We start from the raw sequence: 25,282 nt of genomic DNA, 5'->3' as shown, positions 1-25,282 counted from the left end.
CGCTTCCTTAGTGCCGCGCAAGAGTGAAAGAGCTTCTCGAATTCTGGCCCTGCTGGTGGACTTGCTTTGACTGCTTTGCTTGCTGTGTGACACCAAGTGACACCAAGTGTTGGCCTGGAGGGGCCATTGGTCTGCTCCCACATGGCTTCTCTTAGCCTTCTTACGCTCTTAATTCTCTCCAGTGGCAACCTTTATCGTTGCGAGGCAAACCTTTCTACGCAGCCTTTGGCAAATACTCCTCAATTTGGCCATTACACAGATGGCAAGCAGAGGTGATGACTTTCCCTCAAGGGAAGCTTCTGAAATTCTCCCTGTCCAAATTTCTCCCAGATTTTGTTTTTTCGATTGACTAGCCCTTGTGTCTGAAGCGGAACAGATGTGTCCAGCCCGCTCCTCCTCCTCCTCTTTATAAAAACCATTCCCACGTTGAGAACAGAGGGAAGGCATGCATGCAGCACCGGTCAGGTTGCCAGCTCTGGTTTGGGATATCCCTGGAGATCTCGGACTGGAGTCTGGATATGTGAGTTTTGGGGAGGGGAGGGAATCCGGCGGGGTACAATGCCCTGCAGTGCACCCTCCAAAGCATCCGTTTTCTTCCAAGGAACAGATCTCTGCATTCTGGAGATCAATTCCAAGAGATCTCCAGGCCCCACCTGGAGGTTGGCAAGCCTACATAGAACAATATACAATTTTAACAATTATTTCTTAAAGTGCACCAATATTAGGTTAAAAACAAAGCTTTTCTGACACACATGAGATGCACTCTCTATGGCATGCAAACAATAGCTGAGAGTGGTGTTCCTAGATATTACGTATCTTAGAAGGTGGGGCTACACCAAACAATTTCCCATGACCGCCCTACTATACTTTACAATTGGTTTTAGATAAGAGTGCATTATTTAATATTATTGACCACTGAGGAAGACCCAGTACGGTTGAAATATGTTTGGTCTGTTCATGTGCTGTTAGATCTGTATAGTTTTTACTTTGTTTTTAACCTAATATTGGTGCACCTTAAGAAATCGTTGTTAAATTTTATATTGTTTTATAGCTCAGTTTTTGAGTTCCTGACTTGGTTAAGGTTGGGTTTTTGTTTCGTTTTTGGTTTTGCAAAGCCTACCCAGAAGTCAGGCGTGTCTTGTCTGTCTGTCTGTCTGTCTGTCTGTCTGTCTGTCTACCTACCTACCTACCTATCTCTACCTACCTACCTACCTACCTACCTACCTACCTACCTACCTACCTACCTACCTACCTACCTACCTATCTATCTATCTATCTATCTATCTATCTATCTATCTATCTATCTATCTATCTATCTATCTATCTATCTTTCATATTCATATACCACCACTCTCAAATGTCTTGCGGCGATTTACAAAATTCATAAGAACGATAAAATCCCGTAAAAGCCCATTAAAACGTAATTAAAACACGATATGATGGCAGATAATAAATATATAACCCACCCCCTTCCCCCCATTCAGCAAAGGTCTATTACTCTCTATCTGCTCCTCCTCCTTTCTCCCATATTGGCACATCCATTTGCATTGGTCAGAGGTTGGGTTCTGTGGGGCTTTTCTGCTAATGGCCATGCCTTCCACTGGTACAAAGAGGCCTCTTAATGAGAGGATGATGATGTCATCCGTTCAGTCACGTCCGACCCTTGGCGATTCTATAGGAAAGTCTTCGCCATGCTCCCCTGTCTCTCACCACTTCTTTCAGTTGGTTCATGGTCATCCCTGTGTCGGCTTTGATCGTGTTGAGCCAGCGGATCCTTTGGCGACCACGTTTCCTTTTGCCACTGACCATGCCGAGCATTAATGATTTTTCTAATGAGTCTGATTGCATGATGTGTCCAAACTAAGTGAGCTTCAGCCATAACATCTTCCCTTCTAATGACATCGTTGGTGTGCTCCTCTCTAAAACTATCTTGTTGGTAACTTTGGCTGTCCGTGGTATTTGCAGCATTTGTCTCCAGCACCATGATTCGAAAGCATCTCTTCTCCTCCTTTATACTGCGACAGTATAAATCTAATTTTATAATTCTAAATTTATACTGTTTGTTATGTTCTCATGGGGACTCAAGGCACATTATGCCAAGTGAGTCAATATGGCCGACAGGATCACTCAATAAACATCGCTCTATGAATGCAGGAGTCTGGAACCAACTGGAAATCTAAAACCGCCAGGCATTTGGTCGAAGCCAGGACGGTGACTGGTAATGACATCAGTGGATCCCGCCCCATAGGTGTGATCTGCCCCGGATGGACAGGGTTAGGGGGAACGTCTTGCTGATCTGGTTGGAACAGTTATTGGGGCGATGAATACCATCATCTTTTGGTTATTATTTTTAGTTTTTGTATAATTGGGGTTTTAACACTGTATTTTATTGGTTTTGGTGTGTAAACCACCCTGAGACGATTTGTCGTGAGGGACGGTATAAAAGTTTGAACATGGAAGGAAGGAAGGAAGGAAGGAAGGAAGGAAGGGAGAGAGACAGAAAGAAAGAAAGAAAGAAAGAAAGAAAGAAAGAAAGAAAGAAAGAAAGAAAGAAAGAAAGAAAGAAAGAAAGAAAGAAAGGCTGAACTAGATGGACCACTGGTCTGATCCAGCAGGGCTCTTCTTCTTTTTTTTTTTTCATAGAATCATAGAGTTGGAAGGGGCCATACAGGCCATCTAGTCCAACCCCCTGCTCAACGCAGGATCAGCCCTAAGCATCCTAAAGCAGGATGGTTCTTAGGAAGGCCTTGGCCTCTTTGCCCTGTTGCTGACCCTCCAGAGGAACTGGTTGGCCACTGTGTGGGACAGAGGTCTGGACTAGATGGACCCCTGGTTCCAGCAGGGCTCTCTATGTTCTGTATGAAAATCTCAGCCCCTTGGTCTAGTTGTTGGCCATTCAGAGGAACTGGTGAGTTTCTGTGTGAGAGAGGATGCTGAACTAGATGGAGGGTTCATCTGCTGTGACCCTTACGTCTCCCGGCTCTTGAGTGTGTCTGTCATGGCAGGGGGGGCTTCTGAACCCCCTCCTCACGCCCTCCCCATGCCGCAATGACCAGGAGAGGGGCTCCCAAGAAAACAAGTGTTTGTCTTCACGTCTACATGCCTCCTTGATTTGTGGAACTCACTGCTACAAGATTTAAGTATTTGAAAGGTTGTCCCTTGGAGGAGGGCAGGATGCTGTTTATGCTGGCTGCAGAGGAGAGGACACGCAGTAATGGGTTTAAACTTCAAGTACAACGATATAGGCTAGATATCAGGAAAATGTTTTTCACAGTCAGAGTAGTTCAGCAGTGGAATAGGCTGCCTAAGGAGGTGGTGAGCTCCCCCTCACTGGAAGTCTTCAAGCAAAGGTTGGATACACACTTTTCTTGGATGCTTTAGGATGCTTAGGGCTAATCCTGCGTTGAGCAGGGGGTTGGACTAGATGGCCTGTATGGCCCCTTCCAACTCTATGATTCTATGATTCTATGACCCCCTTCAACTCTGTGATTCAATCAACAGGACAGAATGTTCAATAAATGCACTAGGACTAAGGTTGTAGAACTAATCAGAAACCTATAAAGCCAAAGTGGTGTAGTAAAAAGTGGTGGCAGCTTCCAATCTGAAGAGCCCAGTTTGATTTCCCACTCCTCCACATGTAGCCAGCTGGGTAACCTTGGGGCAGTCACAGTCCTGATAGTGCTGTTCTGACCAAGCAGTCCTGTCAGAGCTCTCTCAGCCTCACCCACCTCACAGGGTGTCTGTTGTGGGAAGAGGAAAGGGAAGGCGAATGTAAGCCGCTTTGAGTCTCCTTCTGGTAGAGAAAAGCGGAATCTAAGAACCAACTCTTCTTCTTCTTCTTCAGTAATCTCAGGGCTCTCTCAGCCTCCCCTCCCTCACAGGGTGTCTGTTGTGGGGAGAGGAAGGGAAGGTGATTATAAGCCGCTTTGAGACTCCTTTAGGGAGTGAAAATTGAAGTATAAAAACAAATTCTTCTTTTTCTAAAAACAAACTGGAAACAAAGTGTACATATTAATATGGTGCATTTAAAAAAGCAAAAATTACATAGTGGGATAATACTTACTGCAAGTTAAACACAGGAATATAGATTCCAAACCCTAATAATCTATCCAGGAAACTTTGTGAGTCATTTAGTACATCCAGCTATATTGCCTGTGAAGAAAAGTCCTTTTGCACAATTCCGTTTTGCCTCGTTTGCAGGCAGCCAGGAGAAAATGAAACTTCCTGACTTCCCCAGACAGGCCCTTCCAAAAGGCGGGGAGCACAATGGAGAAAGCACATGTACAGGGAGCTGCTGATTCTGCCCATTTGCAGATTAACAACCACTGAAGACCTTGCTCTTGACTACCCAATACATTTCCCAAGGGGTCTTCAAGGCAAGTGAGGAGCAGAGGTGGTTTCATAGAATTATAGGATCATAGAATTGGAAGGGGTTCATAAAAACCATCTAGTCCAACCCCCTGCTCAACGCAGGATCAACGTAGGGTACCCACGAGGAGAATCTATCCAGCTGCTGCTTGAAGATGGCCAGTGAGGGGGAGCTCCCCACCTCCTCAGGCAGCCCATTCCACTGCAGAACTAGACTCCTGGAATCCTAGAGTGGCAAGGTGTCCATAGAGGCCATCTAGTCCCATCCCCTGCTCAGTGCAGGATCAGCCTCAAGCATCCAGGAGAAGGATCTGTCCAGCCACTGCTTGAAGACGGCCAGTGAGGGGGAGCTCCCCACCTCCTTAGGCAGCACATTCCACTGCTGAACTAGACTCCTAGAATCCTAGAGTGGGAAGGGGCCATGCAGACCATCCAGTCCCACCCCCTGCTCAATGCAGGATCAGCTTCAAGCATCCAGGAGAAGGATCTGTCCAGCCGCTGTTTGAAGATAGCCAGATGACCTTAGGCAGTCGATTCCACTGCTGAACTACTCAGACTGCTGAACTACTCATTCACAAGGGCTCATGGGAATTGAAGTTATGGACATCTAGAGAGTCACAGTTTGGCCCCCCTGCTGGGTCACCTGTATTGCTTGCCACATCCAGGATGTTATGAGAGACAGTGTTTCGAGGGGTTAAGGTCTTAAATGTTTCTGGTAGCCTAACCTCAACCAAATGCCTGATGGAGGAGGCCCTCAGCGTAGTTAAGCAGTACGATGGGCTCCCCCTCACTGGCTATCTTCAGGGGCTGGACAGATCCTTATCCTGGATGCTCTAGGCTAGGGGTAGACAACCTGTGGCCCCCCAGATGTCCATGGACTCCATTTCCCATGATCCCTTGCCAGGATTTGCTGGCAGGGCCTCATGGGAATTGTAGTTGATGAACATCTGGAGAACCACAGGTTGACTACCCCTGCTCTAGGCTGATCCTGCACTGGGCAGCGGGTGGGACTAGATGGCCTGCATGGCCTCTTCCCACTCTAGGATTCTAGGGGTCTAGTTCAGCAGTGAAATGGGCTGCCTAAGGAGGTGGGGAGCTCCCCCTCACTGGCCGTCCTCAAGCAGCGGCTGGACAGATCCTTCTCCTGGATGCCTGAGGCTGACCCTGCACTGAGCAGGTGGTGGGACTAGATGGCCTGCATGGCCCCTTCCCACTCTAGGATTCTAGGAGTCTAGTTCAGCAGTGGAAGGGGCTGCCTGAGGAGGCGGGGAGCTCCCCCTCACTGGCCATCTCCAAGCAGCGTCTGGACAGATCCTTCTCCTGGGTGCTGTGGCCATCACTCCATCCCCTGGCAGCATATTTCCCATAGCAACCATTCTTTGCGGAAAGTAGTATCCATGAGCACCAGGGTGCACACAGGCACCATGTTGGGGACCCCCTGTATTGGGACCCTTCCTGCAAGCAAGACCAAGGCCATGCAGGTTGTCGTGTCCTGATAGTGAGGAAGCAAAACCGCTGCTGCAGGGACTCCTGCCACTGGAACGGGTGCTTCAGATTGTGCAATGCTAGCTGGAGAGTCTGCAAGCTGATTGTTGGCAGGGCTCAACTCTTGTGCTCAACTTTATTGCTGTCAGTGTTGGCTTATTTAGGTGGAAGCCGTCTGGAGCCTCGGAGAGGAGGGGCAGAAATATTTGAAGTCAACAAACAATAAAAAATGACGGCCCTGGCGAAGAATCTCACCCTTGTCTGGTGCCAAAAGAATAAATTTGGCCGGTGTTTTTTTAGGGGGTTCCCCACCTAGGGCTGCTGATCTCCAGGTGTGAACCGTAGCAATGAGACCTCTAACCCCCTCCCCAAACGGAGGAATTCAGAACTCTTCGAATGGGCAATGGGCAGTGCTAGACCCTGGCAGCTCCGGATAATTGCCAAGAGGGGCTTCCTGTGTCAATGAGGGGCCAGTCGCGGCCACAGGTCAGAGCAGTCTTTAAGCTTTTTGGCTGTGGAAGAGGCCCTGAAATAAATTTCCTGGCTCCAAGGAGCCTCGGAAGTGATGTCAGCTGGCCACGCCTCCCAGCCACGCCGCTAGAAGTGATGTCACCAACTGTACCCTTCGCCCTCGTTTCACTCCCGCACCTTTACTAGTCATAGAATCATAGAATCATAGAGTTGGAAGGGGCCATACAGGCCATCTAGTCCAACCCCCTGCTCAACGCAGGATCAGCCCAAAGTACTATGGCAGCTCTGGCTGGAAAGAAGGGCAGGAGCTGAGAAGACAGTCCAGCCCCCATCATACTATGGCACAACCGACTCCCCACCCCCTTGATTTTTACACCCACAGGCTCCCCACCAAGCCCTCTGGGTACAGGAGGCCAGGTCCCTAGTTTGTCACCAAGACCTTTAAGGCAGCTCCCGTGGACCCCTGGGTGTCTGTGGATGAAAGGGAATGTTGGGCTGGAGATCTCTTGGAATCCCCTGATCTTCAGACTCCCGTGACCAGAATTAGCTAACCATTCTCAAGCTATTTGGTTGTTGCGAGCTCTCCCGTAATCGGCTTAGTTAAACTAGGGTTTTCTGTAACGTCTGAACACAAGACTAATTCAGCACGATCCCACAGCATTCCTGAGGCTTATAGATAACTGTAGTCTCAACGTTTTACTGCTTTCATTTATTTATTTTCATTCGTTGTCTGCCTTTCACGCTGTGATTTGTGAGGGATAACTACAGTAGAACACTTCAGTCAGTGAATAAGCCAATTACAAAATATGGTGACGTTTGAATTATATTTAGGGATGACAGCTTGGTGTAGTGGTTAGGAGTGCGGACTTCTAATTTGGCAAGGTTTGATCTCCCTCACATGCAACCAGATGGGTGACCTTGGCACTGATAAACCTGTTCTGATCAAGCAGGAATATCAGGGCTCTCTCAGCCTCACCCACCCCACAGGGTGTCTGTTGTGGGGAGAGGAAAGGGAAGGCGACTGTAAGCCGCTTTGAGACTCCTGTGGGGAGAAAAAGACAGCATATAAGAACCAACTTTTCTTCTTCTTCTTCTTCTTCTTCTTCTTCTTCTTCTTCTTCTTCTTCTTCTTCTTCTTCTTCTTCTTCTTCTTCTGTCCTCAGGTGGGACCTGGGGATGCCCTGGAATTATAGCTCATCTCCAGGCAACAGAGATCCGTTCCCCTGGGAAAAATGGCTGCTGTGGAGGGTGAACTGGAGGGCATTACGCACAGCTGAGGTCCTTCCCCACCCCATATCCCACCCACTCCTGGCTCCACCCTCAAAGTTTCCAAGTATTTCCCAACCCAGAGCTGGAAACGTGAATTAGGTTATATGTTCCATCAAGTCCCTTCCAATTTACGGAGACCCTATGGCAGGGGTAGTCAAACTGCGGCCCTCCAGATGTCCATGGACTACAATTCCCAGGAGCCCCCTGCCAGCATTTGCTGGCAGGGGACTCCTGGGAATTGTAGTCCATGGACATCTGGAGGGCCGCAGTTTGACTACCCCTGCCCTATGGCTTGGCAACCTATCCTTGGGTTCTTTTGCACTCTCCTTTTTGTTGCTTCTGCATCCCCATTGCTTTCGATCCCCCTGCCCCTGTTACATATTACACACCTGTATTTCTGGCATTTCTCCCTGCAGTTTTAAAGTGTAGAGAAATACGTCAAAGGTCCAAGGATGTAATACACAATCATCCCCTAGAGGGTGCAATAGGGACATACGAGCAATGAAATCAGAGGGCGAGAGAGCTCTCAAACCGCTTTGCTCAAGAATATTTAAACTTAATTGCAAAGATTCCTAGAAAACAAAATTGCATGGGCCCCTGCAGCCCAGCTGGTGTAGTCCAGCCGCAGAAGGGAGAGACCTGTGCATCCAGGAGCACCAGGTATCTGTGTCGTCATCCCCTCCCAGTAGTCCGTTATGCAGGCAAAGGTCCTTGCTCACTTCTCAGATGATGTCCTTCTCAAAGTGGTTTGGGGACGCTGTCAGGCAGGAAGGGTTTCTGGCTACTTCAAGGAAAAAAACCATTCTAGTTTTTACTGCTATTCTAATAACATGTTCTTGTCCAGATCACGGGAGGGCCGCTATATATGCTATATTATTCAATAGAGGTTGAATTTCACAATTTGGATATTCGTGATATTTACATTCAAAGGACGACCATTGAGGAAAATTTCCATTTGAAAACAGGACATATCCAGAAACCCTTCTGGTTGGATCCTACATGATAATAAACAAACAAGAATGAAGAACTCTTTACTTTATCTATTCTGTTATAATTTCAGTAACATCAATAGTAGCCTTGGGATAGGTTTTTTCTGTCTCTTTCGAGGAAACTGTAGTCTGTTATGGGAGGTCTCCAGGCCTCACCTGGAGGTTGGCCACCATGACTGAAAGACAAGACTGGCCTCCTAAGCCGTACATGGCTTTGGGGTGAAATCGGCTGAGCTTGTAAGCTGAGAGACAGAGCCAGCTGGCTCAAACGGGATGACTCCCTTTGAACTGCGGAGGAGGATGTAGCCTTGGAATCAAATCCTGGCCCTGTCAAAAAAGAAGCTTGTGGGACTCAGAATCGGACCATTCCATGGCTGCCGTTCCAGAATACATAACTACTCAAAAGTCGGCGGTTTCTGCTTTGGGCTGCAGCTCAAGACAAACGGCACGCTGGGTCCTTTGAAGAGTTAGGTCTGGGTTTCCCAACTTGCTTTCCTGTAAGCGGTTTCCAGTCGCCTTCCCTCCCTCTCTCCACCACCGACAGTCTGTGAGGTGGGTGAGACTGAGTGAGCTCTCAGAGAACTGCTCTGCAAGAACAGCTCTAAGAGAACTGCGACTGGCCCAAGGTCACCTAGCTGGCTGCTTGTGGAGGAGGTGGAGTGGGGTTCTTCACCACGCTGGCTCTCTCTGGATGGAGAAGATGGTGTCCCTGGCACAGTCCTTGGAATCTGTGTTTGAGCAGATCTCGGGAATGAGAGGAGGGAAGGAAAGTCCATAGTCATTTTGGGGGTAGCCTGGGCCAGGGGTAGTCAAACTGCGGCCCTCCAGATGTCCATGGACTACAATTCCCAGGAGCTCCTGCCAGCGAATGCTGTCAGGGGCTTCTGGGAATTGTAGTCCATGGACATATGGAGGGCCGCAGTTTGACTACCCCTGGCCTGGGCCATTGGTCAGGGCAGGTGAACAGAGGTGGTTTGCCAGTGGAGAGCCAGTTTGGTGTCGTGGTTAGGAGTGCGGACTTCTAATCTGGCATGCCGGGTTCGATTCTGTGCTCCCCCATATGCAACCAACTGGGTGACCTTGGGCTCACCACGGCACTGATAAAACTGTTCTGACCGAGCAGTGATATCAGGGCTCTCTCAGCCTCACCCAACCCCACAGGGTGTCTGTTGTGGGGAGAGGAAAGGGAAGGGGATTGGAAGCCGCTTTGAGACTCCTTCAGGTAGGGGAAAGCGGCATCTAAGAACCAACTCTTCTTCTTCTTCAGTAATCGCAGGGCTCTCTCAGCCTCACCCACCTCACAGGGTGTCTGTTGTGGGGAGAGGAAAGGGAAGGGGATTGGAAGCCGCTTTGAGACTCCTTCAGGTAGGGAAAAGTGGCATATAAGAACCAACTCTTCTTCTTCTTCTGTAATCTCAGGGCTCTCTCAGCCTCACCCACCTCACAGGGTGTCTGTTGTGGGGAGGGGAAAGGGAAGGAGACTGGAAGCCACTTTGAGTCTCCTTCAGGTAGGGGAAAGCGGCATATAAGAACCAACTCTTCTTCTTCTTCAATGGCTGGCTCTGAGTCACAAGCCTGGGCTTCCTGGGTCTTCTTTGTCTGCAGCAGGGGCCTTATGGTTGTGCTTACCACCCCGTGCTGGGTGCTCATAGGATCACAAAGGTTGGGAACCCCTGCCCCAGGGGGATAAGGGAACTGGCACTGTAGAGCAGGCATCTCCAGCTGGTTGAGGCAGCAGGCACCTTTGTAAAAACCTTACGATTCTAGTCACAACAAAGAGTTGGCTCTTAATTTAATTTTAATGCCTAAACTAAGTTTGATTCACCTCGTAATTGTACCTCGTAATTCATTGAAATCAAATGTTTCGAATTTCCGATGTTACCCGCCCTGAGATGACGAGGGAGGGGAGGGATATAACGAGAAATAATGGTAATAATAATAATAATAATAACTATTATTATTTTTAAAATGCTGCATCGGCAGGAGCTGCCAGGTCAGAGCATGGCTCCACAGTGTGCTACAGTGGAAATCAATTTGTGGCTGCAGAGTGATTTTGTTGGTCTGCCATGCCATGTCAGAATTCCAAATAATAATAATAACTATTATTATTATAGCCACTGTAGCCCAGTGTACATCTGGGCTAGCAGCTACTGCCAATGCAGCATTTTTATTTTATTTTTTACAAAATCTGCACAGCCAATCAAATCTCCAGTAGTCAGTCAGAAGCCTTCCTTGGCAAAAGCCCTACCTGGCCCCGCCCATTCCCTAAAATCACTTGGCAGAATCCAGAAAAAAGTGCCAACCCCTCCCTCCCCTATGGAGCACAAGAACATCAGGTTTTGGACCGCTGTTCTAGAGGTATGTGAATTACCAGGTGAAAGCTATGGGACAGGTCTGCTATCCAATGTAATTGACATACCGCTAATTTACAGTTTGGTGTCGTGCCTAGCTGAGAGCCAGTTTGGTGTAGTGATTAGGAGTGCGGACTTCTAATCTGGCACGGCAGGTTTGATTCTGCGCTCCCCCACATGCAACCAGCTGGGTGACCTTGGGCTCACCACAGCACTGATAAAACTGTTCTGACCGGGCAGTGATATCAGGGCTCTCTCAGCCTCACCCACCTCACAGGGTGTCTGTTGTGGGGAGAGGAAAGGGAAGGTGACTGTAAGCCGCTTTGAGCCTCCTTCGGGTAGGGAAAAGCGGCATATAAGGACCAACTCTTCTTCTTCTTCTTCTACAATGGGTAATTGACTTGTTGCTGTTGCTTAATTTAAGTCCCCCAAAGTCCTAGATTGGATTGGGGAGGGGGACTGCTCAAGGCAGGGGGTGGAGGCAAAGAAAGTACAGGGGAAAGATGTGGTGGAGATCACACAGACAATTATCTTCTGAATGCAAAAATTGATTGTATGAACAGATACGAACCATACATCCCATCCGTGGAATTGCTTGCTAGATCAGACCAAAGATCTGTTTCATTCCCAGCAGTGACCTCGAGTGGTGCGTCTGGGTGCTTGGAGTGTCTCCCCCACCCTTCTCTATCCTCCATATCCAATAGAGGGCTGTTTGCAGACTGATTTATTTTAGAAAACAAAATTTGCTGTTGCCACCCTCCCAGGGAACCTGCCCAAGGCAGCTTTCAAAATAAAACAGTAAAAAACACCCACAAGATATTTGAAGTTTTTAATTAAAATCTAGGCTTCGAAACCCAGCCAAAGCCTAGAGCATAAAAGCGTAAGCCACCGAGCATCTTAAAACCAGTTTCCAGAATAAAAACACATTAAAATGGTAGTTAAAGATCAATCCCCATATTGAAAGCCTGGGTGGACAGAAATATTTTGGCCTGGCACCTGAAGAAGAGCAATGTAGGCATCAGGGGAGACACAAGGGGAAGGGCAAACTATTAGTAAGGTACTACTCCGCAAAAATGAGCCTCTTGTGGCGCAGAGTTGTAAGGCAGCTGTCTGACAGCTTTGCCCATGAGGCTGGGAGTTCAATCCCAGCAGCCGGCTCAAGGTTGACTCAGCCTTCCATCCTTCCGAGGTCGGTAAAATGAGTACCCAGCTTGCTGGGGGGTAAACGGTAATGACTGGGGAAGGCACTGGCAAACCACCCCGTATTGAGTCTGCCATGAAAACGCTAGAGAGCGTCACCCCAAGGGTCAGACATGACTCGGTGCTTGCACAGGGGATACCTTTACCTTACTCCCCAAAAGTCCCATCTCTGGAAGTGCTTCTTCATCCAAAGAGTTGTGGGCACAGAATTCATGGCTGCAGGGAGTGATGGCAGCTTACAAGCATAGACAGCGATGGGGATGTGAGTGTCCTGCACAGCAGGGGGTTGGACTAGATGACCCAGGAGGTCCCTTCCAACTCTAGGATTCTATGACCCTGCAATGTAGGTTAGCTTGAGCGAGTAGGATCTAGCTCAAGATCGGCCACTACATTTCATGGCTATGCCACAATCCGAACACACGTTTCACAGTCCTTCTTGGATGTAATGACTCTTTCCCTGCCCTGATTCCTCCTGGTAATGTTTAAACATCCCTTCAAAATAAGATACAGACACGCCACAACAATGAACATAAGGAACATTTTATTTTCATGGAACTTTTAACTCATGACAATGACAAATCAATGGGAACCCTGAGCTTGTTTCTCTGCAACTAGATAGTCCCATCTGGGAGTGATGGGAGACAAGGACACCCCAAGTGTGTTGTAAAGGGCTGGGGGTGGGGAGAAGGCGTCCTTCGCAGCCCACCTCCAATTAGTCAACAGACCACATGTGGTCTGCCCACAGGTTGGGGATCGCTAATGTACGGCATGGACCCAATGTGAGGCACTTGACAGTTGTGACTTTATGGGCATCAGATCATTAACTGGCGTGAATGGCATAGTTCTAGAACATGAGAAGAGCCCTGCTGCATCAGAACAGAGGTTTATCTGGTCCAGCATCTTGTCTCACACAGTGGCCAACGAGAACGCACTGCCAGATGAGACCCAGGGCCCTGAGGGACCTTCAGGAGTTCGGCAGAACCTGCAAGACCAAACTGTTCTGCCAGGCCAGGAAATGTCAAGAGATGTTGGCCTCCCCGCCTGAGAACCTGTCTACCTGAAACTGCCTCCCCAAGCTGTCATTAGCCACTCATTAAGGGTTTAATTACTAGAGGAGGTGGTTTTTGTGTGTGAAAATGTTTTAATAATCAACGTATGATTGTTTTAAGCAGGCTGTTACCCACCCTGAGCCTAATGAGTTTGGCAGAGTACAAGAATAAAGTTATTATAATGTTATTATTAAAAGAGGTATTTGCTTTTGTCTGGTACTATATTATTGTGCTGTTCATATGAAAAGCAATTCTTTCCAAGGTAGTGGGAACTCTTCCGGGGGCCCTCCTGCTCCTCTTTTCGGGGATGCCTGCTGGTTGCCCTGCGAACAGGACACCCTCCCTTGATCTGGATGGGGGCTAAACTGTCTCACACCTTCCCTCTCTTTCTTTTGCAGTCAGCGTCGCCTTGTTTGAGAACTGCACGGGGTGCGTAATGTGTTCAGAGGACAACGGCTGCACCGCCTGCCAACAGAGGCTGTTCCTGTTCATCTGGAGGGACGGGATCCGCCAGTACGGCACGTGCGTCCATGCCTGCCCACCGGGCTACTTTGGAAAGCGAGGCCAAGAGCTCAACAGATGCATTAGTAGGTGTCCAACTTTAGATAGTCTGCATGTTCTCTGATAGCTAACTCCACTCCGGGAAGTCCCTCATAAGTAGTAAACTGATCGTGGTAGTCTGGAGTTCAGGTGTAATTCCAGGAAAACTGTAGAAAAGACACACTGTGGACTAGTTAGAAAATCAAGTTTGTATACAGTGGCAGCTTTAAGACCTACTAAGTTTAATTCTCGATATAAGCTTTAAATTTAAACAGATGATGATGCCAGGAAGGGCTAATTACAGACAAGATGCATAAATAACTAAGTGATAAGTATCACTAAGTTTGAAGAAGGTTCGTTTTTATATCCTGCCTTTCACTACCCAAAGGAAGCTCAAAGCAGCTTACAAAAGACTCGTATCAAAATTCTTGTCATTCCATAAGGGGTGGTGTTAAAAAACACTATGCTTCTATAATTAGGTGCATAGGCGTTTAAACGGAGAACTATGAATTTTTAAACAATTAGCGGGCATCGTGGGACCTTTAAAACAAGGAGAAAGGGGATTGGCTGCCTGGCTTGATTGACAGGCAGAAGAGAGTTGCGTGTAAAGACAGCAAAAACGTGAGGAGGGACCAGGAGGCGCAATAATGTTTAACGCTACGCCATTCAGCTGGTGTAACGCTACTTTTGCCAATGTGTTTTCCCCAACTTTTCCCCAACATTCTAATGTCGTTAAGGGAAGGGGAGTTCATTGCCAGGAAAGGCTAACTAGAGTCAAGCAACATGATTAACTGAGCAAAAAGTATAGTTAAGGTTAGATTAACGCAGTCGGTAAGACCTACCAATGACAGCAAATTAGCATAGTGAATTATGAATTTAGCAGATGATGAGTGGGTGGGCAGGAAGGGATGTGCCAGTGTTTGTCTCTTGTGGCCCTTTCTTGCATACCCAGTGAATTACCGATCGCCACTGTGGGATGGGAGGTGAATTCACTCCAGACCAGTCTGGATTCCGGAGATTTTTTTTGGAGGCAGGGTTACTTGGGCATGAAACTGCAGTCACCATGGGTGGGCAGGCAGTTTTAAGTTCCTGCATTGTGCAGAGGGTTGGACTAGAGGACCCTGAAGGTCCCTTCCAATTCTATGTTTCCATGACTCTATGATTCTAGGTAATAAAATAGTTTACAACAGATCTGTCTCACAAACTCGTTTTTAAACACAAAGCTGCCTGGTACCTCCACCCATCTTTCATTGGGTCCTTTGGTGCTTTCTCTGCTGACCCACTTGACCCGGGAGCAGAAAAGATCGGGTCAGGTGCTCCCTCTTGAAGCCAAGTTCCTTGTTGCAAAACACCACCAACGGTCGCCTCTCATTGTCTTCTGTGCAGAGTGCAGGTCGCCTAGCTGTGAGAGCTGCTTCAGCCAAGATTTCTGCATGAAATGCAAAGAGCATTTCTTCTTGCACAAAGGGAAATGCTTCAGCGTGTGCCCGCCTGAGACCCTCACCCAATCCAGCACCCGGGAATGCCAAGGTAATCCACTTTTTCTCCTTGGGGAAATAGCTGCCAACATGCCCCAACCCGGTGTCTCTCTTTCCACAAATGGGAGGGACCAAGAAGAATGTGTGCCTCTGCTCCAGGTAGACTTTGCTTGATTGGGAGGACGGGTCTTTGTTTATCCCAAGAGTGGGAAACTCACCATACCTTTTCTGGTGCCCCCCTTGAGTGTATTTAGAAAATGGGCAGGCCCACGTGGGGCTTTTGCCTCCGATGGGCCACTGCAGACCTAGGATGGTTATGCACAAAAACTCTGCAAAAAAACAGGGTCTTTTCCCCCTGTTTCAGCATGTGACAATGTTTACCCAACAGAAGCCCCACTGTTGTATTTTCAATTCTGTACGGCACTCACTCCTTCTGGTATCTTTTCCACATCATTTCCTCATGGAATTTAAAACTTGCCTTGCTACGCCTTTTCCTTTATGCTAGCAACATGGATGGATGCCTTTTTTTTTTTTGCATACATAAATGTTACCATGTTTTTTTCTCTCTCCTCCCCTGTGCTATCATTCACTAGTAGGTGAACAGAAAGCCCTTTTCTGAAAGTCCCATATCCACCAATGGGAAGTCGATGTGCCTTGCTTGGCGCCACCCCTCCCACCTCTACTATTACAACATTACACCAGCAGAAAGTCATTCTGTCATTCCCTCAGAGGCATTTTAAACCACTCAGTATATACCTCAGAGGAGGAAAGGTGGATGTGTTTCCAGAGATATAGGTTGACATTCAAAAGGCTGTACGCCCCTGTGGTAATTTCTTGTTGAAGTCTCCTGATGTCCATGAGCTACAATTCCCATGAGGCCTTGCCAGCAGCATGTGTCAGAGTGGCAGTCAGATGACGTTGCTGCTGACCATAGTCTATCAATGAGCATTCAGAACAACAGAGCTACCCCTTCCACTTGAGAGTTTGTTTCAAATGCATAATCGTTTACTACCGTCTACTACGGTATGCAAAAAAATCCCCAACAATAACACAGTATCACTGTACATGCATAAACACGACCGTTTTTTAAAGGGACTGATTTAAAAGAGGCAGCAGACTAACTTCAGTGAAAAAAGGTAAGAGCATAATCCACCCTAGTCTCTTCAGCAGCACCTGTTCCACAGCACAAGGATCTTCCCTCGATGAGTGAAGGGAAGGAGTGTGCCAGCAAGAAAACTGTTGGGACTTTCAGACTTGGCTGGGTCCTGTGTCCCGCCAGAAAATTAGAGCTGCAGATTAAAGAAAGCAGGCCTCTCTGGCCAGCTCAATCAGGCTACATGCCCACATAGAGCCTTAATGGAGGACAGATCACACACACCGATATGTATTTTCTTGATCTTGCTACGATGTAGAGGGGAAGGAATGCTTGTGAGGTCTGAAGACTTTTGCACACTTTTCATGGATGTATGGGGCCTGGGAATATTTTGAAACCTGGCACACTGGTTAGTGAGAGCCAGCATGGTGTAGTGCTAAGAGTTCCAACTTCTGGTGAGCTGGGTTTGATTCCCTGCTTCTCCTCCACATGCAGCCAGCTGGGTGACCTTGGGTTTGTAAGATGCTTTGAGACTCTTTTGGGCAGTGAAAATCAGGGTAGAAAAACCTTACTCTTCTGCTATGGGGGGAGAGATTGCAAGAGTTCCATAAAGGTATGTTAGCTTATGTGTAGATCAGTTACAGCAAAGAAATCCTTGTTCCTGTTCATTATTCACTTCCAATAAAGAGTTCTCCTGCCTGACACAAGTTGGTTTATTGGGAATCTGATGGGGCTTTGACAGACATTTGAGGACATTTGTCAGTACGAATGGGCCCCAATGTGGCCAAGCCAGCTGCTCAGAATATGGTGGGAGCTCCAGGGCTGGTTTGATCTTGACTTAGGGATTGTCTTCTTCTCTCTTCCCTCCCAGAAAAATGCGAGACGGCTCCCTGGGGCAACTGGAGTCTTTGCACAAACCAGGGCAGGACCTGCGGCTTTAAGTGGGGCACGGCCACGAGGGTCCGCGAGGTCATCAGGAGCAGCAAAGAGGAGTCTGCCATGTGCCCCACACTGTCGGAGTCCCGGAAGTGCCGAATGAAGAAACACTGTCCTGGAGGTGAGGCTCAGTAGGAGGGGAAATGGGAAGGACATCAAAGGCTACTGAGGCACTATGGGTATCGAAGTTCTCCAGTATCGGAGGTCGTAGGCCTCTTTCAATCAGTCTCCAGGAGCACAGGCAGGAGGATGCCGTTTCTCTGTGGGGAACTCCTAGACGAGTTCCCCACAGAGATTTGCAGCTCTGCTGACTTTCCTAGTTCCTGGTGGCAGCTAGTGAATAAATGCACAGCAGGGCCCAGTTCAGGTTGGGCCCATCGTGTGGGAGAAGGAGAAATTCCCGCTTTCCTACCTGTGCTGTTTTTGGTGGCCAAAAAAGCTTGGGTCCGTGGTGCTCTCGTGGAGGGGTCCTCGGAGCCCTGGTTGGAAATCCTTGTGTTAAAGGGTTTCTTCTGTGGATAACCCCAAAGCAAACTGAGGCTGCAGGAACCTGGAGTTTTCATGTTATTTAACAGAATGGGAGGTGTGCTCTTTGTATCCCATGGCTGAGTTGGTATTTAACCCTTGGTCTCCTGGTCCAGAGCTCTATCCTCTGCACCACACAGGCCTTCTGCTGAGTCATCCTGTGCAGCCTGCCGTCCGTCTTTTGCCATATGTGTCTGGAAAGGATTCACCAGCACATTCGGCTTGCAGATTTCTTTACAGCATCCTGCTGGGTCCTGTCAGAAGGCACCGGGTGGAATTAGTTAGACCGTTCACTTCCTGATGGAGCTGGAGGACCTGGAGAGTTGTAGAATATCCTGTGTGATCCACTGATCCACCAATCTCCTTGGCCTTGTGTTCTCCATCTTCCCCCAACACACACCTTGGCAATCAACCCAGCCAGAGAGTCTGTCGTGGCCCCCTTTGCCCATATGCCCTGCCTCCTCCCCCTCCCAACTGTTAGCATTTTGTTCTCACGGCAGGCAGCTTGCCGCTCATCCGAGCTGGATCTTATTTGCTTGCTTGAAAGATTTCCCTCTTGCTGTCTCTTGGCCACAGCTTCTGAGAAGGGGAACAGCAAAGGTATCAAGGTAACATCTGTCACCAAGATGCCCAGGTGCCACATTCATCTGTCGACAAATTTCTGGAAAACGAAATGGAATGCCTTTTCCCCGCCTCTCCCATAATATTAGAACCCATGGTCGTCCACTAAAGCTGAAGGGCAGGAGATTCAGGACACACAAAAAAAGGATTTGCTCAAGAAGCCCTGCTGGATCAGGCCAATGGCCCTTCCAGTCCAACACTCTGTGTCACACACTGGCCATAATCCAGCAGCTGGCAGGAGGTCCACCATGCGGGGCCAGAATTCCAGAAGCCCTCCCAATGTGCCCCCCCCCCGAAGGACCAAGAATAGAGAGCATCCCTGTCCCAGATATAAAAGAGGCCATGTTGGATCAGGCCAAGGGCCTTCTAGTCCAACACTCTGTTTCACACTGGGGGAGTGGCCCAAACACCAGATAGATGAAGAGATTTTTTTAAAATGGGTGAAACACAATTCCTCTGTGTTCTTATGCATGCCCTATCAGCCTGCATGGTGTAATCTTTAAGGAGTGGTTGATTCTAATCTGGAGAAACGGGTTTGGTTTCCCGCTCCTCCACATGCAGCCAGTTGGGTGACCTTGGCCCAGTCAACGTCCTGTTCGAGCTGTTCTCACAGAGCTGTTTTCTTAGAGCTCCCTCATCCCCACCCACCTCACAGGGTGTCTGTTGTGGGGAGAAGGGAAAGGTATTTGGAAGCTGCTTTGAAACTCCTTTGGGTAGTGAAAAATGGAGTATAAAAAAGCACCTCTTATTTTCTTCTCCCAAAGTGTTAGGACGGGCTCCTTGGTTTAGAATGCTATAGATTTCTACAGAGTTGCCATTATCTTGCAGCTGTCCAGGCCTCTAGACCCCGGTTAAGAATTCTGTCTGCTCTGATGGACTCAGTACAACAGAGAGCTTCCTCCTCACTTCCAGGGGTTTTACCTTTCTTCCATTCCCCATCCACTGTCCTGTCAGTCTGGGTCAAATAAACTTTTCCTGAAGTTTCCAGACTATTCTTCCTGATCCTGCATTGAGCAGGATGTGGGACTAGATGGCCTGTATAACCTGTTCCATGAGTCTATGTCTTTCTAGTCTTAATTCCTCCATATATCTGTCCCCTGCTTGGAGTGGGTGAGAGGAGACTATACCATCTTTAGGAGAAGTGTAAGGATCCCTCCAGTTGCTCCAAAGCACTCGCCACTTCCCTGGTGCTGCAATCATACCAAGTAGCAAAGCCAGTTTGGTGTAGTGGTTAGGAGTGCGGACTTCTAATCTGGCATGCCGGGTTCGATTCTGCACTCCCCCACATGCAGCTAGCTGGGTGACCTTGGGCTAGTCACAGCACTGATAAAGCTGTTCTGACCAAGCAGGAATATCAGTGCTCCCTCAGCCTCAACCACCTCACAGGGTGTCTGTTGTGGGGAGAGGAAAGGGAAGGCGAATGGAAGCCACTTGGAGACTCCTTCGGGTAGAGAAAAGCGGCATCTAAGAACCAACTCTTCTTCTTCTTCTTCTAAACTCTGTGAGAAATTATGAATCAATAACAAAAACCAATCACAGGCCAATAACTGCCACTGAACAGACTTTTAGACAAATGCAGAAAATACAAAACAAGAAGAGACACGTCAGCTCATAACAAGGTAGGTACTTGACCCAAATTTTCTATTCCCAACAGGAAAACCCAAACACAGAATTCTCAGAAACCCAGGTTACAAATTCTTCAATGCACATCAAAGACTCCAAGTTCCCCTTCCTTTTGTATATTACCCCCCCCCCCCCCGTGCTGTTCAGACCCTGAAGTAGTTCAAACGGATCCTTATAGCTTAGGAGTTCATATTCTGACACTTATCTCCCATCCTTCTCTTGTATTCAATGTAAACAAAAGCATTTCCCGTGGAAGTACAGAAGCTGTTTTCGCAGCACCTCCAATTCTCCATGTTTCCCCACTAAGGGGGGAAATGGCATTCAGACAAGATGACCTGACTCCCATGGTGATCAGAAACAAATATTTTCCTTACACAAAAAGAAGCACTTCTTACATGCCGTGTTCATGCACAGACCTTTAACTTAGAGCGCCAGCTCAGTGTAGTGATTGGGAGCAGCAGCCTTTGATCTGGAGAAACAGGGTTGATTCCCCTCCCCTCCACATGCAGTCAGCTGGGTGACCTTGGTCACTCACAGTTCTCTCAGAGCTCTCTCGGCCTCCTCTACCTCATGCCGTGGGTGTTGTGGGGAGAGGAACGGAAAAGTGTTTGTAAGCCTCTTTGAGATGCCTTCAGGTAGTAAAAAAGCAGGGTACAGAAAAAAAATCAGCTCTTCTTGCTGTAAACAGATTAGGTTTAAAAAAAAGGCTAACTTGCTATAGCTCCAGGGCCAGAGAAGAGCCAGTAGAGCTCCTATATAAGATGAATGGCAAAAGCCAAGGAAGGGCCCAAGAGGCTCAACATCTGACCCAGGTCCTCTTGCAGACAGAGCTACAATAGCCAACACATTCTTCTGCAGTGGGTCTCAGGGTGGTTTCCAGAAGATTCTGCAGGAGTCTCCCAGGCCACTTCTGAGCAGACCCTGGCCTGAAAATTTCTGCCAGATGGCTGTTTCCTGTTCCTTGCTTGGAACAAATTACAGGGGGACGGGGGGCATTCAATCAATACGGGCCTGACCTGATTCTGCTGTTGCCTTTTAGGAAAGAAAGAGAAGAAAAGAAAAGGGAAACAGGAGAAGAAAGAGAAGAAGAGGAAGAGGAAGATGGATTCTCTGATGGTCACTTAATCGGCCTCAGAATGAGCGGAATGTCATGGGGGAGAGCAAAACACGGGGAGCCGTCCAGAAGGGGGTGCCTTCTTGGACAACAGAGAACTTCCTCACTTTTTTCTCTCTTGCTCTCTCTCTCTGCCTCAGCGATGTCTCCTCTTTTTCCAAATCTCCCTGCCTTTCTGCCCATACATCGATATAGGACCATTCCCACCCTCCTTCTCCCCAGCATGCTCAGATGAAGAAAGAGAAGAAAGAGAAAGCAGGACTGGTGAAATGTCTCCTAAGTGGCAGCATCCCCCCTCCCCCACAAGGATTTTTCCCTTCCTGTCCATGGCCCAGGCTTGTCTAGCATGCTCGTAAGTTGTGCAAACAGGACGCACCGAAGGAAAAGTTGGGGCACCGTGGCTTCGCGGCCTCTACTGAGCCCACTTGGATTTGCAGAGAAGATGGAGGTCCACTGTGGTCAGAAGAATGCTTTGACTCAGCTGTGGGCGAGAGACAGCGGGACGTCTGAACTCTGCTGGGGATGGGAAACGTCTTGTAGACCCGAGACTGCCTTCTCGCAGAAGTATGTGTCTTTCCCCCAGGCCATATAGGGAACGGACCGCTCACGGAGTTTTGAGAGCTCCCTGTCAGCTAATTCTGCCAGCTATCTTGTAGACGGAAGCCTCCTTGACTTTTCCAAGTGGACAGACCTGCTTGGTTCTCCACAACCCTTGCTTGGGAGCTGCCGATATCGTCTAAGAGGAACAGCTTTTCCCCAGGAGGGAAGCACCTTGATGGGACTTAAGCAGACACATGGAACATTCACATCCGTTGTCTGAGAAGAGGACAGGGAGCACTTTGAGCATTCACTAGGCAACCATCCAACCTTTCCTCCCATCTCCATCGAACAGGAGCTTAGCTTGCATAGCAGAGATGCCAAATTCATTTGCTGGAAAGTTCAGCCTGAGGGCTGTCTCTTGATCTCTAGTGAGGGTAACTGGGATGTGCTGGTCTTTGTGGCCCACCTGGCTCCATCCAGAACTTCCACTGTGGGAGGCAGTTTAATGTGTGGTGTATGCATTTCGGGGGGCTACAACCCACGGCCACTCCACCTCTCCCTTATTAGCCCCCTCCTCCTTGTTCCAGTTGCTGCTTTGCCAAGTCACTGGCCAGGCATCCTAGGAGCAGTTGACGACTTACTTTTGAATTGCCAGCTCAGCCAGTTGGTCGCTGTAGGGTGGCTTATTCAGGTGTCCCAGGGTGCAGATGTCCCAGTCTCCTCCCCTTGATACAGTACTTAACTCGCAAATAAATCTGCTAGCATGTAGCCCCCTCCCGCCTCTCACCAGCAGAATTCGGGGCAGATTACTCATGATGACGGTGGAATTCGTGAGCTCAGGACTCCCGGTTGGATATTTCAGAGGGAAGCCATGTGGATTTGAGTCCCGTGGCACCTTAGAGACAAACGAGGTTTGGGGAGCAGGAACTTTCGAGAGCCAAATCTCCCGAAGCTCGTACTGAAAATCTTGTTCGTCTCTGGTCTTGCCGATTTATTATTTGACCCTTAAAAATTGGGGAGATGGGGAAGGGTCCTACAAATTTGGGCTGAAGCCTTGGCCAACAGATCAAAATTTAGAAAGATTACTTTTGTTCATAAAAAAGAGAGAACCTGTTTAAAAAATGGTGACCTAGAGTGAATCTGCACTGAGCTTTTTATCCCCGGTGTCCCTGAATTAAAGAAAATCATCTACATGTTATTCGATTTCCATTTTGATATTTAGCAGTTTACATTTTCTCTGCAATATCTATGATCCTCGGTGACACTACCTTTCCCCTGCGATATCCAGGAGCAGATACAGCCTGCTACATTTGAGGAAACCACTCCGAGAGCCCCAGTATTAAGTGTAGATCTCTGCATTATGCCGGATTAACTTCCTCCCTGGTGCCACCAATGCTGATGTAGCAAAGCTTTTGCTTTAGGATGCTTAGGGCTAATCCTGCGTTGAGCAGCGGGTTGGACTAGATGGCCTGTATGGCCCCTTCCAACTCTATGATTCTATGATTCTATGATTCTAAGCAGCCTGTCGCTGATTGGTCAGGGCGTCAGTTCAAAGGAGGCCTGGTTCCCAGTTGCCATTCCCTCATAAGACTTATTGTTGCACTCATTTTGGGATCTGTTTTAAAATGACTGCGCTCCAAACGCCCACACTTCTTTGAGCAGAGATTTGCCTCTTGGATTTACTTTTCCCTCCTCATTCTCTGTGAGGCTGTTGCTTCCCCTTCCCTTCCACCCCCCACCCCACTCTTGCAGGAAAAGAAAGAAAGAAAAAACAAGCAGCCTCGTACTCCACGTGTCCCTCCCCCGGCTTGCTCTGGCTGTAGACTTGGGACTAGTCAAAAGGCAGGAAATAAAGCCCTCTCCAGTCTTGTGCTCCTTCAATGCTGGGTTGAGCTTCATCCAACCCCCTCCCCTTCCAATCAAGTGGGAAGGAGACCCCACTGGGACAATGCAAATGCAGAACGGCGAGATGTTTAAAATCGGGACTAAAAGGCTATGGATATGGGTTCAAATCGACCAGAATTCAACAAGATTTTCAGTGGGGAAAAAAGTAAGTGAAGAACCAGCCCTGGTTATTTTGCTAGAGCAGTATAGCCAACATCCTTTCAGCTCTAGAACTCTAAACTGGATGGTCTTTATCATGGGATGATGAATTAGGCACAATCCCTGCTTTCAACGTGCCGTGACGTCAGTGGATTAAAATGCGGGGCTTGCTGCTGGAGGATGGCTGCAGGCATAAATAGGGGACTGTACAGATTAATGGAGGACAGGCCTGTGTGTGACTACTGACCCCATTGGCTATAGGGAACCTCCACATTTCAGAGGTACAAGGCCTCTGAATTCCAGAGCCAGGAGGCAACATCAGTTTTCCAGTTGTTGTCGTCCCCCCCCAGTGGAACTGGTTGGCCACTGTGTGAGATGGGACACTGGACTGGATGGACCATTGGTCTGATCCAGCAGGGCTCTTCTGATGTTCTTAGGATGGGGAAGGCCTATGCCCTGTTGTTGGTTCTGGTTGGTTCCTGTGTGAGATGGGAGGCTGGCCAAGATGGACCCCTGGTCTGATCCAGCAGAGCTCTTCTGATGTTCTTCTCAGGGGAAGGCCTCGGCCTCTGTGCCCTGTTGTTGGCCCTCCAGAGGAACTGACTGGCCCCTTTGTGAGATGGGAGGCTGGACTGGAGGGACCCTCCCTGGTCTGACCCTGCAGGGCTCTTCTGAGGGTCTTCTCAGGTGAAGGCCTCGGCCTCTCTGCCCTGTTGTTGGCCCTGCAGAGGAACTAGCTGGCCCCTGTGTGAGACAGGAGGCTGGACTGGATGGACCCTCACTGATCTGATCCAGCAGGGCTCTTCTTAGGTTCTTAGCAGGGGAAGGCCTTGGCCTCTTTCCCTCCAGAGGCACTGGTTGGCCACTGTGTGAGATAAGAAGCTGGACTAGACAGACCCATCTTCCAGTCCTGTAGGGCTCTTCTTATGATCTTATGGTCCTGGGAGGTCGTGCATCTGCTTAGAATGGCTAAATACAGCCTCTGGCTGCGTTTTTCCCAGCTTGCTAAACAAGTTGCTATTTAGACAAAGCCTTCGGTGATTCTGGATTTTGTGGTTCTTTTAAATAGCATTTAAATGTTTTAAAATGACATTTTATTGTTTCTATAAATAGTAAAGTATATATATATATATATATATTATAGAGAGAATTTATTTCTAGAATGTCGATGTATTTTTCAAAAAGGTCCTTCACGAAATAGATACGTATTTCCTAAATGTTTTGTTTTATTAAAATTGAGACGACCTGTAAATAGTTACCCCTTCCAGACCTTGGTGAGGCCTAGACTGAACAATGCAAAAGTGTTTGGGGGTGGGATGGGGGTGGGAGTTTTCATCTGATGACTTAAAACAGGGGTAGTCAAACTGCGGCCCTCCAGATGTCCGTGGACTACAATTCCCAGGAGCCCCTGCCAGCATTCGCTGGCAGGGGCTCCTGGGAATTGTAGTCCACGGACATCTGGAGGGCTGCAGTTTGACTACCTATGACTTAAAAACACAAGCGGGGTTTTCTCCCTGTATTCCAAGCACAATGCCGTTTTTAAAATCTGTGACCACACGGAGGCGCTACATAGTAGGCGATGGGTGA

The 25,282-nt window shown here is 48.3% G+C and overlaps 1 protein-coding gene across 1 annotated transcript in view; it reads left to right on the top strand.

The window, feature by feature from the left end:
• The window catches only part of RSPO4 (R-spondin 4), a 40,812-nt gene extending 15,777 nt beyond the window's left edge, over window positions 1-25,035 (top strand). Inside the window, exons 2-5 of the mRNA XM_077335985.1 lie at window positions 13,581-13,769; window positions 15,109-15,252; window positions 17,165-17,350; window positions 21,038-25,035. Of these exons, the coding sequence (XP_077192100.1) occupies window positions 13,581-13,769; window positions 15,109-15,252; window positions 17,165-17,350; window positions 21,038-21,123 (605 nt within the window). The 3' untranslated portion in view covers window positions 21,124-25,035. The remainder of the gene's footprint in view (window positions 1-13,580; window positions 13,770-15,108; window positions 15,253-17,164; window positions 17,351-21,037) is intronic.
• Window positions 25,036-25,282: the final 247 nt, after the last annotated feature.

This window comes from Paroedura picta, chromosome 4, assembly GCF_049243985.1.
Source record: "Paroedura picta isolate Pp20150507F chromosome 4, Ppicta_v3.0, whole genome shotgun sequence".
Lineage (NCBI taxonomy): Eukaryota > Metazoa > Chordata > Lepidosauria > Squamata > Gekkonidae > Paroedura > Paroedura picta.
This window is presented reverse-complemented; position numbering and strand designations above follow the sequence as displayed.